General features: G+C 35.0%; 3 protein-coding genes across 3 annotated transcripts; all 3 read right to left on the reverse strand.

Annotated features, from left to right (window-relative positions):
* Window positions 1-496: 496 nt before the first annotated feature.
* Window positions 497-4,968, reverse strand: LOC110901078 (protein STRICTOSIDINE SYNTHASE-LIKE 10). The gene is made up of 3 exons (XM_022147931.2): window positions 4,680-4,968; window positions 1,739-1,993; window positions 497-1,099 (listed from the first exon to the last, which is right to left on the reverse strand). The coding sequence occupies exons 1-3, from the start codon at window positions 4,925-4,927 to the stop codon at window positions 523-525; spliced, it is 1,080 nt and encodes a 359-aa protein (XP_022003623.1). The 5' UTR covers window positions 4,928-4,968; the 3' UTR covers window positions 497-522.
* A 5,302-nt stretch (window positions 4,969-10,270) lies between these two features.
* LOC110902841 (transcription factor ORG2) lies at window positions 10,271-13,276 on the reverse strand. Its single transcript, XM_022149211.2, has 3 exons — window positions 12,746-13,276; window positions 10,764-11,120; window positions 10,271-10,651 (listed from the first exon to the last, which is right to left on the reverse strand). Exons 1-3 carry the CDS (start codon window positions 13,070-13,072, stop codon window positions 10,586-10,588), a joined length of 750 nt encoding a protein of 249 aa, XP_022004903.1. The 5' UTR covers window positions 13,073-13,276; the 3' UTR covers window positions 10,271-10,585.
* Window positions 13,277-16,653: 3,377 nt separating this feature from the next.
* Window positions 16,654-19,483, reverse strand: LOC110898249 (protein STRICTOSIDINE SYNTHASE-LIKE 10). Its single transcript, XM_022145008.2, has 3 exons — window positions 19,094-19,483; window positions 17,975-18,229; window positions 16,654-17,376 (listed from the first exon to the last, which is right to left on the reverse strand). The coding sequence occupies exons 1-3, from the start codon at window positions 19,417-19,419 to the stop codon at window positions 16,800-16,802; spliced, it is 1,158 nt and encodes a 385-aa protein (XP_022000700.1). The 5' UTR covers window positions 19,420-19,483; the 3' UTR covers window positions 16,654-16,799.
* Between the last annotated feature and the right edge of the window lie 133 nt (window positions 19,484-19,616).

A 19,616-nucleotide genomic window follows, 5' to 3' on the forward strand; every position in this document is an offset into this window, starting at 1 on the left:
CTTGTATTTCGATCGTGTATAATCGATCATCTTCTGTTTGCCGAACGGTCGCTCTTTGTTAACCGATTCACAGCTTATTCATATTTCAATCTAGAGTTTTGTTCAAGTTGTTGCATCGAACTTGTGTTTTTGACAATATTTAAGAATGTGCATCACGTATCAACCCGTTTAAACCAAATCATATAACCGTGACAAAAATTGGGACTGTGATTAGCCAAACCCAAAAATTGGGACTGTGACAATGGTAGCCACTCCAATAGCGACTAATAGCGAGATGTTGTGTGTGTGTGAGGTCTTAAACAAAGGGAGCGCTATTGATGGGAATAGGAATAAGGGACTCCATCCCGTACGGTGTTATTGAGAAGAGGCAATAAATCCCTATGGTTGACGTGGCGCATACATGACGGAATGGAGCCCCTACCACCTCCAAACCATACCGTGCGGTCTAAGAATAAAATTGGTTTTCCAAATCAAACTTGTATTTTATTCTATTTCTATAAAAATATATAAGTACTCATTCCATTATTCCTGTATCTTCATTTTGACTGCAAAAGGGTTTTCCGCAGAACCAATCCACAAATACCCATCTCTCTCCATCACTTCACTAGCATGTTTCCATACTTTACCATTTACATCCTCCAAGATATTCAGTATCTCACCATCTACCCCCAACTTTGCTGCCAATCCTTCACCCCCTAATTTACCAACAATGTATGAACTCAATCTAACAAGGTCAAATGGAAACTTACTCAAAATATTTACAATCCAAGGATTTGAGTGAATCCAACTTAAAACTTCTCTCTTTCTTGAATACATTGCCACCCAAAATTCGCCTTTCTCGTTTATTTTAATATTGTCGGGGTACCCTGGAAGATCAGCAAACACTTCAAGTCTCCCAGCTTTTGGCGTTTTAAGCCAAAGTCTCAAAATTCTACAATTTGTCGTCTCTGCCACGAGAAGAAAATTTCCATCTTTACTTAATGCCACACCGTTTGGAAACGTGAGGTTATGAAGTACAACGGTCACATCTTTGCTTTCGATATTGTATTTTAGTAAGCTTCCTGTTTTGTCACCTGTTAGTGTGACAAGCATGTGCTCCCTACATAAAGTTAGAAAATACACTTTATGTGCTTGCAAGTTTCAACCCATGAAATGAGGGCAGTAAAGTGGGTCGTATTTATGGGTTGGCGAGTCAAACCCGACACAAACCCAAAAATTTGTGTTGCATGAACTCAAGCACGACATGAATTTTAGTAGGTTGACATGAAAATTTCTCACTTTTACATGAAATATTAATTTTGTTTTATTTGTTAACATATTTATACTCGAAAGATACAATTTAGAACCAAAAATACAAATGCCTACAAAATAACTACGCCAGTCTACAAAACCTAATGCTTATTCCGTTTTCGTCATGACATGTATCTTTTCAAAAGAAATTGTTAAAATGAATGGTCAAACAGGTGAACCAAGTATGGTCGACCCGCACATTTTAGCAAAACTTGGAAGTGGGTTCCACCCGAAACTTAACTGACCCTGTAGAGAGTAAGCCTAAAGCGAGCGAATTTCATGTTTAGTTACAACAAAAATTCACACCCCTACCTATGATCTACAATTTACAAGTCAAGTCTAACAAAACCTACGACGCGGATTCAAGATGATCGGATTCGTGACACTTCTAAATACCAGTTTAGGATTCTTTTTTTTTTTAAGAGAATTAGGACATAAATGAACATACCTACGGGTGTAACGCTGACTGCTATCTGTAAAATAGATGAATCCATTGGTGTAGTCAATGTCTATACCGTTGGTAAATTTTAATGGGAGTCCTTGGACTTTTGATACTAGTGAAGTGGCTAACCCACCATTTGGGCCCAATTCAAGTAGTCCAAAATATGCATCTGCAACGTACAAAATACCACTGCTTTTGTGAAACTTTAAGCCCAATGGACGTCCACATTTTTCCTCCATCGCTGGCCCATCACATGACTCCCTATCAATAAAATATATATTTAGTAGTCATGTATTTCAAATTCATTTATAACTAGATTTTTACCCGTGCCGCGCGTTGCGGCGGCAATGTCGCATTAGCAACTTCGTTACACGCGTTACGATGATGACATTAACGTGTGACGCTTTTGGGTGATATGACTTGTTTTAGACTTTGTCACACGCGTTACGTTCGTGACATTAACATGGTTAGACATAGATAAAGGAGAGTATAATGTCTCATACGTTGCGATGTAAATTCGTAAAAGTAATTTAAACAAAAGAATTGAAATGCTGGTGAAGATGAGGCGTGAAGTTATTAAGTAGAAAAGATTGGGGTCAAAGTTGACAATTATCAAAAGTTAGAGGTCGATATTTCACTTACCAAAAGATGTGGGTTGAATGTATAAAATATATGAAGTTGAGGGCTAGCCTGAAAAAGCCATGGTCGACACATGTTTTGTTCGTTGGTCTTTTTATCGTTTAACTAAAAAAACTATATAACTTTTTCGTATTTTATTTAGCTAAATAATTTAAAAAAAAAACACTAATGACTTAGTGGCATTGTATTTGGTTCAACACAAAAATAGTGTGAATTTAAATATTTAGTATAAAAAAACAAAATAAAATAAGAACTCAAGTTAAAGAATAATAGAAATAATGACTTGATAATTTATTGATTTAATGACTTGATTATAATTTATTAATTAATTAGGTGCAAGTATCAAATTTTACTAAATAAAATATGAGCTCAGTTACAAAAAAGAAAAGAGAAGCAAGTCATGATTACATGCACTTACAAAAAGAAATTAGAAGTAAGGTTCGAACCATTGACCTCTTGTTAAACTAAAACACCACCAACCAATAGAGCACTTTAACATTTAGGCTCCTATTCCACCGAAGATGTTTATATATAGAAGATTGGTGCCTTTTAAACAAAAGACATGGTCACCGACCATGCTCTTTAAGAATATATATATAATTTATTGAAAAAATATGTTTCATTTTCAATAATAACACCGTTTGGTTTGGTTTGCTAATGAAATATATAAACTTTAAGATATTAGATGAGATAAAACAATCTTAATCTGCTAAAGTTGCTCAGCGCTCACATTAATTCGTTTACACAGATAAATGAAATAAATGAACACGAACAAAGAGATTTGTTCTCATCCGTTCATTTAACTTTAGCTTAACAACTGAAGAGTTAAACAAACAAATTTTCTTATTCGTGTGTTCGCTCATAAAAAAACTAGCGTATTTGTGTCCATGCTCATTTATGTTCATTCATTAATGCTCTAAATATACATGTTCATTCATGGATGCTCTAAATATACATAAATGAACGTAATGAACACGAATGAATATAAATGACCAAAGACAAACAATTGATGTATGAATTTATAATAGGTTTAGAGTGTGTGTGAGCTAGCTGCTTAAAAAATGAATTTAGCAAATTCGAAATAATATATATCACACACACCAAATTGTTTCGATAAATAGTAAAAACAAAATTCTAAAAGTTTAAATTTAACCTCTTATGCTATAAATTATGTACTCTTTAAAATCATGCAATTTTATAATTAAATTCTTTATTCTAATAAATTGCGTTTGTTGAGTTTTCAAAAAAAAAAAAAAAAGAAAAAAAAAAAAAAAACCCTAAACACGCATTTCTGCTAAATCCTTTTTAAGTGTTATAATGAACAAAATCGATACTGACCAAACAATCTCCGTACCAGTGTCAGTATTAGTATTATTGGAACTGGTATTGGTATTTAGTCTTATGTTTGCGATCGAAGTAAAACATATAGTTTTACTCTTTTTGACATATCACGATTTTAATTTTTGATTTTTTATCACACCATATGTGTAGTTAAATTTAATACTACTGAAGTATTTTTTATTTCCTAATATACATTTACCTAGTGGCGGCTTTGATGGTGTGCGGGGAGCCGGGGAGGACCTCTGCACAAGGCCCGTTATTCAAGGGGCACGCGATTTAAAAAAATCCAATGTGTACATGTTATTTTTTTTAAATAGTAAACACATATCAAATCGAATGCCCATTTACAAATCATTTTTTATGGTTTAGAACTTAACACACTTGGCATTAGGTTTATTGAGCCCAATACTAGTTTGATATTTTTTTTTAATAATAATAAAACATTACAGAAGTACACATTTTTTCAAGCTCAAACATGATACGTAAATTCTCAGAGACGCCTCTGCATCTACCCGAGAGTATGAAACCTACTAGTTATGATCGATCACTAGTAGGAGCGAAGTATCAAAGGGGCGGGAGGGGGCACCCGACCCCCCGAACTTTTCGCTGAGTAGTGTTATATATGTAGTTTTCGTATAGAAGTTTTTGGGTATATACGTTTTCGACCCCCCGGTTCTATAGAAATTTTTTGGTATATACGTTTTCGACCCCCCGTCATTCGGGTCAAGCTTCGCCACTTATCACTAGCGTAATATTCTGAAAACAAATCGTAATTTTCCGTAATAACATATGTTTCTTTTCTCTTTGATGGTCTAAATCGATCGATCACTAGCGTAATATTCTACAAACAAATCGTAATTTTTCATAATAACATACGTTTCTTTTCTCTTTGATGATGAGCAGTTGATGAACAAATTTTAATATATTAATACTACTAATAATAATAATAACTAGAATCTACATTCACCTGTTCATCGAAGTAACGGCAAATTCAGTCCAGTGGCCTTCACTCTGCACCAATTTAACAATCTGACCATCCGAAACGCCGGTGTATGGACCCGAACCATCAACTGGATTGAAATCGAAGCTCTCGGGTCCAAACGCACCATCGTTGATCGGAATAACTTCGAAGTCGTCATCAGCGGAGTGATTATTTGATGGAGATCCGACGGATAACAAGAGATATATGATAAGAAATTGCTTAAAATTAAGCATGGTTGAAACAAGGGTTTATAAATCAGTTTCGTACTTGTTCTCATTCACCTCCCTATAAACCGACAATTCACACCTTGTATGGATATCGAATTTGAAAACCACGTGGAATAAACGTGAGTCATAATAGATGGTTCGGGTGGGGTCAAACTTTTGATTGGTTTCAAACGTTAGTGTGGAATTGACCCCTTAAAAGTTGGTATTTGGTAAGATAAGTAATATTTTTATTTTGAAATATTAGATTTTTATAATTATAATCTCTAACTATTTGTCGTTGGCTGTCAACGGTCTTAATTTTAAAAATAAATACTGTCAGTCCCAACTATTAAAATGTTAGCCTCCAATGGACCCTGACTAACATACCCTAACGCCGTTATTCTCCAGTCGCTGAAAACTCAACTTTTTCGTCCTAAACATCTTTGTAACCTTATTACGGGCCTTTAGGAATCTTTTTCTATTAAAAGCCCCAATAACTAAAGTCGCCGGAAAACTAAACTTTTTGACCGGAAAATTCAACATTTTTGTCCAAAACCTCTTTGTAACCTTAGATCAGACCTTTAGAAACCTTTTTATGAACAAAAACGAACAACGTTAGGGTTCTGTTAGTCAGGGTTCATTGGTGGCCAATATGTCAATAGTTGGGACTGCCAATGGTTATTTTTGAAGTTGGAACTTTTACGGCCAACGACGAATAGTTGGGATTATTAAAATCCAATATTCCTTTTATTTTTCAAGGATAAGTAATACTAGTAATATGATCCGCGGGCGATGCGTCGCGGGTCCGTTGCAAATATCGAATGGATTAGTTCATGCGTTAACCATATCAAAATGCATATTTTGGCATACTTGGGTCAGCTCATTGTAACCTATATAAGTATCGCGGTTAAATCAAAACGTAAAGTAAATTGAAATTACAATAAAAGGTGTATAGAGAAATAACTGACATGTTTAACCATAAGAGGCTTATTATATGATTTTTAGTATAGAGATATCGAAAGATTGACTAACTCGAATTTATATCGTCGAATGAAAATGTATTATACTTAACCGTACTTGGTTTGATACAACATTTATGTTGAAACGTAGACCAACTGGAAACGTATATAAAATAAGCACGAAAACGTATTATATTTGGGCTGACTCATTTCCAATACAAAATTTTTTTACGTCTAAACGTAAACCAACTAAAATTTATACCGACGCGTACATAAAAATACTTGCGTAAAAATTTAGTTTTTTGAAGTAAAGCCACGGAAATGATAAAACTCCAAACTTAAAAAGTTAAGGAGACCCATAAAATTTATTCAAGTTTTTATTGATTTAGCTTTCATTTGTTTTAATTTCCTTTTAAGTAACTTTTGGTAAAGTTACTTTACTTAATATATAAATATCTTTGAAAATGAATTATGAGTCCAACTCGATTAATAATAGGATTCAACTGTTTTGAGAGATCTGATAGGAGGGTGGAAAGGTAGGATTTTGAGTAGGAGTTTACAATTTTTATTTAGAAAATGCAGTATAGTTCATATAGTTACAGAACTACAGAATTTGCATTACAATCTTTTTTTTTTTTTTATATTGACTTGGGATGAAATTAATTATCAGATATTGCTACGTGACATGCAAGGGACTTAAATTGTAGTATGTTAAAAGCCTGTGGTTGTCTATGTATAATCCACCGACTTTTCAATTTAAGATAGTATAAATTTTACAAAAATAATATTTTTAGCAAATAAATAATATTAATAAAATCCAGATTTTTCTGCTAAAACAATTTCAAAAATTAAATCTAATAATTACAAAACTTGTTTTACAAACTTCACTCCAAATGCAATAACATAAATTTAAGAATTATACATTACGATACAGTTCTAAAATGATTAACTGTTGGGGTTGAACATGGTTTGATCAGAACATCATCATCATTTAGATGATTCAAACGTCTGTTGGCAGCGGACATACTTGACATATTTAACAAACAATAACGAACGAATGGACAGACAATTATCGAAGAGAATTGAGTGTCTTGGTACCGGTTAATGTTGCCGGTCCTTACATTTATATACTTGACAAACTTGGCGGTTAATTCAAGCGGGAAAACTGTCATTGGCAGTTTTGAATTACCCGCTTATAATACCCACCATAACTTATCACTATGATCCGAGTTCTAGCTATCATAAACATAAGTACATATACATATCATAAATTAAGTTTAATCGTTTCTTCTAATACTTCCCCCTAAACTTAATTACGTTTAGTAACACCCTTGAGAACGCTTGCATTTGCTTCTTCAACAGCTTTTCTTGCATGATCAAAATTGAATTTTCTTCTTTTCTTGTGTGCATTCCATGCTCCTTCCCAACTGTTTTCAGCATACAGTGCATACGATTCCATTTCAGTTGCCTTCTTGAGTTCTTCAGCACTTGTGCTCCTTCCGAGACTGCATTCAGGTACATCTTCCCTTTCCTTCATCCTTTCTGATTCGTTGGCTCTTGTCTGCACATCTTTAAACTTATAATAATACACTAGGATATCTAAATACATGGCATAAACGGTCCGCATGTATTCACCATCCTTGTATTCAAAGCCCATGTCTTTAGCGATAATCGGCCAGAGATTATCTTCGGTTACACTGTTGTAACCACCATCCCGTTCCACAATCATGTACAGACTCAGCAAATCAACTTTCCTGTTCTCGGTCATCACCGGAGGTATTGGCCTAGTTGTTATGCCCAGGAAAGTTATAACAAACCAAGACACCATTTCGTCGAATTTCTTTTCTAATTCGTACTTGTAATGGAACACAAACTTGCCATCCTCTAACATATTTAACAGATTCACACAATCTTTGAAATCATTGAATTCCAAAGCCCTTATGATCATAACACTCCAATCCGTTTCATCGGAGGAAACGTGTAAATCTTCAAAATAGGAATTAAGGTATTCCTCTTTATATTTTTCATTCACATCATTTAACCTTATCACCTTTTGTTTTTCTTTTAGGCCTAATTCATCTTCCTTCGACAGTCCCGTTATTTCGTTGACAGTGTTCTTGATAGGGGATGAGAACATAGGAAATATTTTGCAAGTATCTCCATCCTTTTTAACCGTAAAGCCTTGCATTGTTAACTGATTTAGACTGAGTACATTTCTATCTAATTCCGGTGTGTATAAGACACCCTGAATCAACAACTTTTCATTATTGGACTTGACTTCTACAACCCCTATGCCCCGCATAAACAAGAAATCGTTTTCCCCCGAGTTGGTTTCAACCCCCACTAAATGTTTGATACGCTTGAAAACATTTAGATTACCGGCATAGTGTTGTGTAAATGAAAGACTAACATACCATATGTCTCCCCACGTTCCGCCCTCTGATCCAGTCACAATCATCTCATTCCTTTCTTCTACCGATTCCCTTTGTTTTCGTATCCCTGCATTTACCGCTTGAGAGACAAGTTGTGTGTTTTCATCATTCTCCTTTGATTTGCAATCGTATATGAAGTGGCCTGGGCGATGACAGTAATAACACAATTTTGTCCGATGAATTTTCTTTTGCAGTCTGGTTTCTTCATCTTGGCAGTGTTGGCATGGAAGGGTTATCACCGTGGCTCTGATACCACATGTTGGGGTTGAACATGGTTTGATCAGAACATCATCATCATTTAGATGATTCAAACGTCTGTTGGCAGCGGACATACTTGACATATTTAACAAACAATAACGAACGAATGGACAGACAATTATCGAAGAGAATTGAGTGTCTTGGTACCGGTTAATGTTGCCGGTCCTTACATTTATATACTTGACAAACTTGGCGGTTAATTCAAGCGGGAAAACTGTCATTGGCAGTTTTGAATTACCCGCTTATAATACCCACCATAACTTATCACTATGATCCGAGTTCTAGCTATCATAAACATAAGTACATATACATATCATAAATTAAGTTTAATCGTTTCTTCTAATATTAACCAACAAAACTAATACAATTTAACACACTTGTAAAAAGATATCCAACAAACTTTAAATAATAACTAGGAGGGAACCAGTTTTTTCATAGCCTGGATTTTTTGTTGAAAATCTTGTTTTGCTTTCCTTTCATCTTTAACTGTTGAAATTCTTGTTTTGCTTTCCTTTCATCTTTAACACCAGCTTCGATTTGTTATAATAAAGTATAAGCGTATGTACGATTTGTTCGCCGTAAACCGCCGTTGCGGCGGAAGAAGCGACAGACTAACAACCTCCGTACCACCACACCCACCAATCGTCCGGTGGTTATGCTGTAGTGGCGGTGGTTCAGTGGTTGTGCGTTGATGGCGGTGCGGTGGCGCGTTGTGGTGGCGGTAGTTCAGTGGTTGTGTGTTGAGTGTGCGTGTATGTGGAGTTGATTACTTCTCCGCTTGCTCCCCTTTCCGACACAATTATAAATAATAAATTAATCCAGCCCAGTTGGTTCCCAAGTGGTTGGTTGGGCTGGTTCCTCCTTGGAGGTCACCGGTTCGACTCCCGGCTGCGGCGTATTGGGGGGGGGGGGGTCGTCTCAATGACGGATCGTTTCCTACTGAGGCATGGTTCGATCCGGAGGGCAACCCGGTTTTACCCAGCTGTTACCCCAGCGAGTCTCTCGTGTGAGGGCATTATGGTTTCCGGGCGAAGGTCAGTCAGAGCGGCAGCCGGGGCCCGATAGAACATCGCATCTGAGAATGCTGGGCTGACGGGTAACCGTCCTTGACGGGGACCCGGTGACCAATGGTCCATGTACATATTGAAAGTCACCTTTTAAAAAAAATAACAATAAAAAAAATTAACATTTAAATATAGTAATAAATTTTTTGTCACAAATGCGTAGCAAGTTGCTATGCATTTTGTAGGCGTTAATTAATAATAAAACTAATTAAACACTAAAATATAATTTAAGTATAATAATAAATGTTTCGTCACAAATGCGTAGCAAGTTGCTACGCGTTTCTGACGCAACAATTAATATTTAAATGAATTCAACATATAATTATAATTCCAATAAATAAACAATAGTTTCGTCGAAAATGCGTAGCAAGTTATTACGCATTTCTGACGCAATAGATAATAATGATAATGATTAAACGTTTAAATATAATTCAAACGCAAATATAATTCATCCGTTGTAAGTGCGTAGCAAGTTGGCCAAAAAAAATCAAGGCTTTCTTTCCGCAGGAAATGCGTAGTAAATGTGTCAGAATTTGCGACACATTTTTTTGCGTAGGAAATTTCCGTAGCAAAATGACTACTTTTCTAGTAGTGTAAAGGTTTTATTTTTTAATATATATTTTTAAACATTTCACGCATGCATTAAGGAGAAGCACAAATAAAAAATACTTAGGATTTTCATGTAATGATTAGCCACATATACTTGTATGTACACATGGATAGATTTTACAACCATGATCCTGGCTGCTAAGGATGCTAGAAAGTTAAAAGATCATCATCACTCGCTTGAGTTTCTATGGTAGAGTTTTCAAAGTTTAATCTAGCTTCAACTGGTTTTGTTTCCTTTAACCCGGCCCATTGATGGTCATGCATCGCAAGCTATGTTTTTTTGCGTGCTCCTGATGGTTAGTAGGGTATTGCTGATTAGTTGATATTATATCAATAGCCAATGACAATTCTTAGTTAATCCAATCATTGGTGGAAAGCATTGAGTTTCTCCTTTAACTTTTTAATCTCTATTTTATGATCCCCTTGCACCTGTTAAACATAATAAAATACTATCAATATCCTTATCAATATTTTCAAAGTAAATTAAGTAGACCATGTCCAATTAATACGTGAATTGTGAGACAGAATATTGTATATGTACCTGAAGGTGCAACGTGCTTAATTTCATCCCTTCTCCTAAACGTTTAAAGTCGGTTGCATTTTCAAAAACAAATCCATCTTCCTGCTCTAAGTGCTCCAAAACATTTGACAAATAATTCTTATTCTTGGTCATATGATCAGTTGGGGAAATCAGTTGAATGACAACTTCTTTGTCACCTAAAATGTTCACTGAAACTTTAGTACTTTGTTCCTTTATGCCAAGATGCTCTTTCCTTGTACTAGCAGATGGATGGGATGACAATTTTTCTTTTTTACGTTTTAGTATATCCACTTCCTTTTGTAGTTCGGGTATGTATTTTAGCGCACGAGATACTGTCCCCGGAATGCTCATATTTTTCTGTTGCAAAATGGAATTATGTATGGCTTTAGTACCACCTCAAAAAGAGAAATAAAATACTAGCATAGTTAGGAAAATAATAGCCTTTCTTTTGTAATAAATCAGGGAGGGAAAAGTCAAGTATTCAAAAGAGAGATTCTCAGGGAAATTGATATAAAACTGAATAAATAAACCATTATATGCGGTGTTTTTTTTATAGAGATCATTAAATTTGGTAGGTTATCTTAAATTTCGAGTTTACAAGTTGTACCGCAATTAAAAGATAAATAAACGTGTAAATTAAGACGCTCATTGGGTGACAATTCGTGGCCTTATTGATGGAATTCGGATCTACAGACGAGCCAATTTCATAGCTCCAAAAGGAAATAATATAAACCATTATAAAGTTCGAGTTTCATATTAACTAGTTGATGCCCGCCGCCCGCGTTGCGGGGCGATGGTCGAATAATCCTCAACCAATTAAAAAAAATACTATATTTTATTTTGAAACGGGGGCAAAAGCATAATTTTGAACCGATGGTAAAATCGTAATTTTGAACCAGGGGAAAACCATATTTTTATTTTGAACTGAGGGCGAAAACGTATTTTTGAAATGAGGGTAAAATCATATTTTTTAGCGGGGGGCAAAAGCATATGTTTATTTTTAGGGGGGGGGGGGACGTAATTTTAGTAATTTTAAACTGGAGGCGAAAAACGTAATTTTAAAGTAGGTGTAAAATAATAAACTGGTGTAAAATCGTAATTTTTAGCTAGGGAAAAACATATTTTTATTTTGAAATGGGGCAAAACCGTAATCTTGGTTGAGGGTCAAATCGTATTTTTTCAACTAAGGGCAAAATCGTAATTTTGAGCTGAAAAACGTAACTTTGAACGGACGGCAAAATCATAATTTTAAAGCAGGGATAAAATCATAAATTTATTGGGCCAATTGGTAAGTGTCAGGCAGGTGCCTGGCACTATTCCCCTTGCCACCCCTTTCCTCCAATCAATTGGAGGCACTATTCCCGTCGACCTTTGTATTTGTTGTGTTTAGGTAATTGGTGGGAGGGGGGGGGGGTAAAATCATAATTTTTAACTAAGGCAAAATCGTATTTTTATCTGGGGGCAAAAACAAAATTATATTTTGAGTTGAGAGCGAAATCGTAATTTTAAATTGAAGATAATATCGTAATTTGGCAGGACTATAGCTGGGGGCAAAAGCATTATTTTATTTTGAACTGAGAGTAAAATCCTAATTTTTAGTTGAGGGCAAAATCGAAATTTTATGCTGGGAATAAAATTATAATTTGAGAGAACAAATGAAGAAGTGGGAAACCGCTGGTTGACATTTCTCCATCTCCCTTTTTTAGTTATAGATAACTATCATATACTAAATAAAAAAAAAAAAAAAACCATGACCGTCATTTTTTGGCCAATAACCAAATAATACTATTGCTCTCCACTTAAATGTATATGTAGTAAATAAATAAATAAATTGGATGATCATAATAAAAATATCATTAGCTAGTTGAACACAAATAGGCATGATCAAAATAGTATTGGATGTCTAATTAACTTGAAAATTATAATTTTGTGATGTATTCAAGCAATGATCTAAAAGTTTCATAAATACAATATATAAGTACCTTTTGATCACTTGAAATGGGTAGCAATGAACGAAGAAACGCATACAACTCGTTAACCCTCTTACGACGATCTCTTTCACTTGCGTTATGATTGAGCTTCTTTTCCACCATCATATTGTCTCCGCCACCACTATTTACAGCTCCCCCAGAAGAAGTGGAATGATCCGGAAACGATTTATTCTTGATTTGATCATGTATTTGTAAATCAAGAAGTGAACTATAGGAGTTTGCTTCATTGCAATCATATGGAAGATTGTTGGCAATGAGCTGATCCTCCATGGGCCATCCATAGGTGGTTGAAAACAAGGGAGGGGAATGTGCTAGCATCTTTTACTTCTATGTTATATTAGGAAAGATTCTTCTTGTTGGTGGTTTGATAACATAGGGGATGATAAGTTGGTGTATTTATAAATGGTACATCTATTTATGCATACCCACTTGCATTATAAAACTTTGTTGATAAGTTTAAAACTGAAACATATTTAAAAATGATAAAAGAAAAACATATAATTTTTCAATTTCATTTAGTAAAAAAAAAGTTGCAATAAACCATGTGTATATACTACTATACAAAAACGACCATTTGAAACCATCAAAACGGTCCCGGATGCCCTTTTGCAACTCGTTTGCGACCAATTTTGAAGATTGATTACACCTTGGTCAATAATTACATTTGCAATTAGTTTTTAGGGTTATTGAGTTTTAATAATCCTAATTTTCACCTGTTAGCCGATAATAATCTAAATTTTAAAAATTCCCTCCAACGATTCCAACTTGTAAGAATTTGGTCCTCATTAATCCTTTTCTAACATATAAGAGTCTGGTCTCCTCAATAGATTTAAGTGCACCCGCAGACTCCTTAAATGATTTAAGTGCACCTAAGTTGGAAAAAGAATCAATGGGGGGCAAATTCTTACAAGCTGGGATCGTTGTAGGGAATTTTTAAAGTTGGGATTATTATCGGCTAACAGGTGAAACTTAGGATTATTAAAATCCAATAACCCTAGTTTTTAGGACCAGTGTTTGTGACCGAATTTCTTGCGACCGAATATCTTGCGACCGAATATTCAACTGGTATAAGTAAACTTTTCCACTTCCACATCGATTTTATTACTATGATACACCATAACAATTTCTACTTTACAAACTCGTTTCATCATGCACATTATGTTTTTTTGTGTCACTAATATACTTGTGTTTTCTATTGAGACGCATTAATCCCAAGATGTATCGTCTTCTCGTCTATGATCATCTAGTGCATCATGTTCCTTTATATCTTCTTCTAGTTCATCGTTTTAGTATTGTAGTGTTAGGATTAAATACATATAGGTTTTTAACATGCTAAGCATATAAATAATACTACAGTTCTTGAACACATAGGTTTTTAACATGCTAAGCATACAAATAATACTACAGTTCTTGAACTAGAGTAGCTATAACTTTACTTCATCTTTTGTAGTGTACGTTCAAAACTTTTGAGTAATAATAATTACTCTGGCTATATGTACGTTTGGTAGATTAATTCCATTTGTACAAGATCTCACCATAGTATTGTATAACAATGACATGTCGTTTTTCAAATTGCGAAGCACCAAATTTATAAAACAGAATCATGATGTAACAAAGTATAGATATAACCATGATACATTGCTAACATGTAACTATTGCCATAGGTTGACACCATTATCTTCAGAGTAAATTACAAAAATCGTTATTTATGTATGTCACTTATTGCAAAGTGTGTCATTTGTCGTCAATAAATACAGAAAACGTATTTGATGTTTGCAAACCCTTGCAAGTTATGTCTTTTAGCCCTAACTCAGTTACTTTTTGTGGTTAAATCTAAACAAATGGACCCAATATGAGAGTATTTATGTGGTTATATCTGACCAAATGGACCCCACATGAGAGTAAAAATACCAAAATACCCTCATGTGGGGTCCATTTAGTCAGATTTAACCACAAAAAATTAACTGAGTTAGGGCTAAAGGACATAACTGGCAAGGGTTTGCAAACATCGAGTACGTTTTCTGTAATTATTAAAGATAAAGGACACAGTTTGCAATAAGTGACATACATAAAGGACGATTTTTGTAAACCGTAATTTACTCTAATCTTCAAGCTCACAATCATCACTTACAGGGCCGGCCCAGAGGGTGTGCAGGGTGTGCCACCGCTCTGGGCCCAAAAATTTTAGGGGCCCAAAAGAAAATATTCTCATTTTATATGTATAAATAAAATATATATAGGCCAAAAAAAATAAAAATATTGATGCAGCTCAGATGGTTTGGCACTCCTAATAGCATATGTGAGATACTAGGATCGAAACCTGGTATCCCCTAACCTTTTTTTGTTCCCTTTGGGGCCCATGTTCTCTTTTTGAGCCAAGTTAAAAGATGAATTAACAAAGTTTGCTTCATTCTGTCTACTGCAAATTAGATAATTTGATTGCACCAAAGTAAAAAAGTATTGTTTTTTTCCATGTTATGGCTGTATTGTATGTGGGCTATGCAAAATTTCTTTGAATAGATTCTAATACAACTTTTGAAATTGAGTTGTTAACCATCTCGAAGTGATGAGACTTTGTGTTGTATGCCACCGCAACCGCAAGTTAGTGAGTTCTTTTTAATAGAGATCGAACACAATTAATGTATTGGAGAGATATTTGATGAAAACATTTTTCCTTTCCATGTTGTCAGGTTGGATATACTCAAATGAAATTTTTGTGTTAAAAACTATATTTATAGTGAACTTCTTGTTACGCTATTTTTGTTAATTTGTTTTATCTATTTCATAACAATTATCGTTGTATTATGGGTTTTTAGTTTTTATATATATGTGATTGAATCATTGATGAGTTTATATTACATGGAGATTTACGAATAGGGCCCACATTTTTTTATCTCGCACAAGGCCAAAATTATTTTTGTGATTTTCGGAGACGGCCCTGATCACTTACCAATAAAAACCGGCAATCTCTCTTCCTAAATACATCTAGAATTTATTTAAATGTATGTTTAATAATAAAAAAATAAGTCCTTAAAATAAAATGTCACCAAGTGACATGGTGTTTAAATTGAATAAACAAAAAAAAGGTGAGCACACCACACGCTATGTACACTTGCAATAGAGACGCCAACCAAAAACTTGCGTATGGCACGAACTCCACACGAATACATCCTCCCAGGGGTTTCTTAATTTTTATTAATGGAATAAATTAACATAATAAATAAACTAACTTGTGTGAGTTATCTTTTCTTGATGGCATGTAGGGATTTCTATGCATGTATTCTTTTGGGTTACAGGGGCGGACCCAGGTTGTACCCTATGTGGGTGACCGTACCCCTTGAAAAAAAAAATTAGTATATTTTTAAACAAAAAACCTGACCACACCCCTTGACAATATGTTTGAACCACTCATACACACCCCCAGCAAATAATTTTGGGTCCGCCACTTATAAAACCGGCTTAAAACAATATATTTAGGAATATGCATCGTGTAGCGACCCGGGGGGGGGGGGGGGGGATATTGCACGGTCCTCCCAACCGCTGGAGTGATCTCACTCCACAAGGTAGCTTAGCCCCATAGTTGTCTGGCGGTTACTACCCAACCGGAAGCGAAAGCCTGGAGGAAACTGTGCCTGCCAGGATTCGAACCCGGGTCCTCTGGAAAGAGGAGGGTGAGGCTGGCCACTGGGACACCCCAAGTGGTTGACCCGTTTAAACCAAATCATATTACCGTGACGAAGAACCAAAATCAGGACTGTAATTAGCCAAACCCAAGATAGTTAGTTTCGAGCTTGTAATATGATAATTAGCCAAACCCAAGATAGTTAGTTTCGAGCTTGTAATATGAAACCGATGCTTCTATTGAGTTTAGTGGCCAGGTATACGGTTAAAAACCCGAATGCATCGAAAGGGTGGTATCGTCAATTTATATATTTACAAATAATAATTAGTTTATATAACCATAAAACTTGCATTTTATTCTATTTCTATAAAAATATATATGCTCATATAATACATATACCTTCCCTTATGTTTCCTCATTCCATTATTCTTGTATCTTCATTTTGACTGCAAAAGGGTTTTCCACAGAACCAATCCATATATACCCATCTCTCTCCATCACTTCACTAGCACATTTCCATGTTTTACCATTTACATCCTCCAAGATTTTCAATATCTCACCATCTACCCCCAACTTTGCTGCCAAACCTTCACTCTCTAGTTTAGCAATAATGTATGAAGTCACTCTAACAATGACAAATGGAAGCTTACTCAAAATATTTACAATCCAAGGCTTTGAGTGAACCCAACTTAAAATTTCTCTCTTTCTTGAATACATTGCCACCCAAAATTCGCCATTTTCGTTTATCTTAATGTTGTCGGGGTACCCTGGAAGATCGGCAAATACTTCAAGTGTGCCAGCTTTTGGTGTTTTAAGCCAAAATCTCAAAATTCTACAGTTTGTCGTCTCTGTCACGAGAAGAAAATTACCATCTTTACTTAACGCCACACCGTTTGGAAACGTGAGGTTATGAAGTACAACGGTCACCTCTTTGCTTTCAAGATCATATTTTAGTAAGCTTCCCTTTTGTTCCGCGGTTAGTGTGACAAGAATATGGTCCCTACATAAAGTTAGAAAATACTTTTATGTGATTATGGGTTGGCAGTTCAACCCGAAAATTGTGTCAGACACACAAACTCGATCACAACATGAATTTCACGACTTTAGAACATAAGAAAATGACGTGTTTACCCTTCTATTTTAAATTTATTTCTTTTGATACTAACACTTTAAAAATACCATTTGCAGAAGGAAAAAAAATACAAATGTGTTGTATAATAATTACTTCTAAGGTATAAAACCTAATGTCTCTTTTCTCTTTTTCGTTAAAATTTTCGCATAAAATATCCAGCCAACTTAAATTACGGCGTAAAATATATCCTTTGAAAACTCATAAAACTAAATTATGTTAAACGGGTAAACCGTGAACCTGTCAGGCTGACCCAAGCATGACCCGTTTCAACTACTTTGGATGTGGGTTTGACCCAAAACTGACCCGGCCATGTTCAAGTAAACATGTTAAGTTATGACAAAAATCATAAATTTAACAAAAACAACTACGATAAGTATTCACAATAACTGGATTCGTGACATGTCCAGAAACCATTTTAGGGATTTTTTTTTTAATTTTTAGCGAACTGAGACGTAAATGAACATACCTACGGGTGTAACGCTGACTGCTATCTGTAAAATAGATGAATCCACGGGTGTAGTCAATGTCTAGACCATTGGTAAATTTTAATGGGAGTCCTTGGACTTTTGATACTAGTGAATTGGCTAACCCACCATTTGGGCCCAACTCAAGTAGCCCAAAATATGCATCTGCAACGTACAAAACTCCCCTACTTTTGTGAAACTTTAAGCCCAATGGACGCCCACATTTATCCTCCATTGCTGGCCCACCACATGACTCCCTATCATAAAATTTATATTTAGATGTCACATATTTCAAATTCATTTATCACTTGTTGAAAAAACTTATGCTTGAAAATTTTGTATTTTATCATTTGTTGAAAAAACTTATGCTTGAAAATTTTGTATTGATTTATAGTATTAAACACATACCTTTTTTTAATGATAACACGTTTTATTGATACAAATTAAATGATAATAACACATTTGGTTGATATAGATCAACTTTTATTCATTTCCTAAGCAGAAAACATTTATTAATAAATTTATATATAAACCTTTAAACACTAAATAAAAAAGCAAATTATAAGAACTTAAAGTAGCCCGTGAGAGGTGTTTACCCTTTAAAAGAAGCAAATGAACACGAACACAAATGGTGATGGCTTCGTGTTTGTTCAGCTTCATCCGAACAAACACGAGCACTTAAACAAACTTTTTTTTTTTGCTTGAGTTCGGTTTTGAAAGAATGAATGTGTTCATGTTTGTTTATGTATCTTATTAATGCTTCAAATGAACATAAACAAACACCAATTAAAAGTAAACAATACATCCAAACTAAAATCTCAAAAACGTCAAGTGACATTTTAAATTTAAACTAAACAATATGGGTTAAAACAGGTAGAGCTAACTCATATGAATGAATATGTAAACGAGCATAAATGTAAATGAACAAACCATACATATATTCATTTTCATTCATTTAGTTAATCGAACGAAAATTCTATTCATGTTCATTCGCTTAATATAAACAAACATCTCGCCAAACATTTACTGTGCGGCGAAGTGACAACCCAAACATAAATGAACGAAAATTCTATTCATGTCCATTCACTAAGCATAAACGAACTTCTTGACGAACGGTTTACCTGTAAGGCGAAGTGAAGCCAAAATCAGTCCACCGGCCTTCACTCTGAATAAATTTAACAATCCGGCCATCGGAAACGCCGGTGTATGGACCCGAACCATCAACGGGATTGAAATCAAAGCTCTCCGGTCCAACCGCACCACCGTTGATCGGAATAACTTCAAAGGCATCATCACCGGAGAGATTATTAGACGGAAATCCGACTAATAACAACACGTGTATGATCAGAAGAACCGTAGATGCTTTGAGAAATAGCTTAGAATTAAGCATGGCGGAAAGTGGGGGTGTTTGGCTGTTATAAACTGGTGTCGTGTTGTTCTCATTCATCTCTTAAACCGACAATTCACACCGGATTCGTGTTTATGGGTATCCAATTCGAAACCCACGTGTAATGGATGTGAGTCAATATAAGCGGACCGGGTCGGTTAAGATGGTCAAACTATGATCGGTTTCTAACTTTAGTATCGGATTGACCCGTTAAAAACATGTAGGAAAATATAGGAGTAGGATCAAATACAAACCAT

Source organism: Helianthus annuus, chromosome 1, assembly GCF_002127325.2.
Source record: "Helianthus annuus cultivar XRQ/B chromosome 1, HanXRQr2.0-SUNRISE, whole genome shotgun sequence".
NCBI classification, from domain to species: Eukaryota; Viridiplantae; Streptophyta; class Magnoliopsida; order Asterales; family Asteraceae; genus Helianthus; species Helianthus annuus.

Excerpts from the sequence above, each read along its gene's own strand:
- LOC110901078 (XM_022147931.2), bottom strand. The coding sequence starts at position 4,927 with ATGCTTAATTTTAAGCAATTTCTTATCATATATCTCTTGTTATCCGTC. Across the intron at positions 1,994-4,679 it reads GCCGTTACTTCGATGAACAG|GGAGTCATGTGATGGGCCAG; the intron begins GTGAATGTAGAT and ends TTTTATTGATAG. Across the intron at positions 1,100-1,738 it reads AGTCAGCGTTACACCCGTAG|GGAGCACATGCTTGTCACAC; the intron begins GTATGTTCATTT and ends AACTTTATGTAG.
- LOC110902841 (XM_022149211.2), bottom strand. The coding sequence starts at position 13,072 with ATGCTAGCACATTCCCCTCCCTTGTTTTCAACCACCTATGGATGGCCC. Across the intron at positions 11,121-12,745 it reads CCATTTCAAGTGATCAAAAG|AAAAATATGAGCATTCCGGG; the intron begins GTACTTATATAT and ends ATTTTGCAACAG. Across the intron at positions 10,652-10,763 it reads TAAGCACGTTGCACCTTCAG|GTGCAAGGGGATCATAAAAT; the intron begins GTACATATACAA and ends TATGTTTAACAG.
- LOC110898249 (XM_022145008.2), bottom strand. The coding sequence starts at position 19,419 with ATGAATGAGAACAACACGACACCAGTTTATAACAGCCAAACACCCCCA. Across the intron at positions 18,230-19,093 it reads GGCTTCACTTCGCCTTACAG|GGAGTCATGTGGTGGGCCAG; the intron begins GTAAACCGTTCG and ends ATTTTATGATAG. Across the intron at positions 17,377-17,974 it reads AGTCAGCGTTACACCCGTAG|GGACCATATTCTTGTCACAC; the intron begins GTATGTTCATTT and ends AACTTTATGTAG.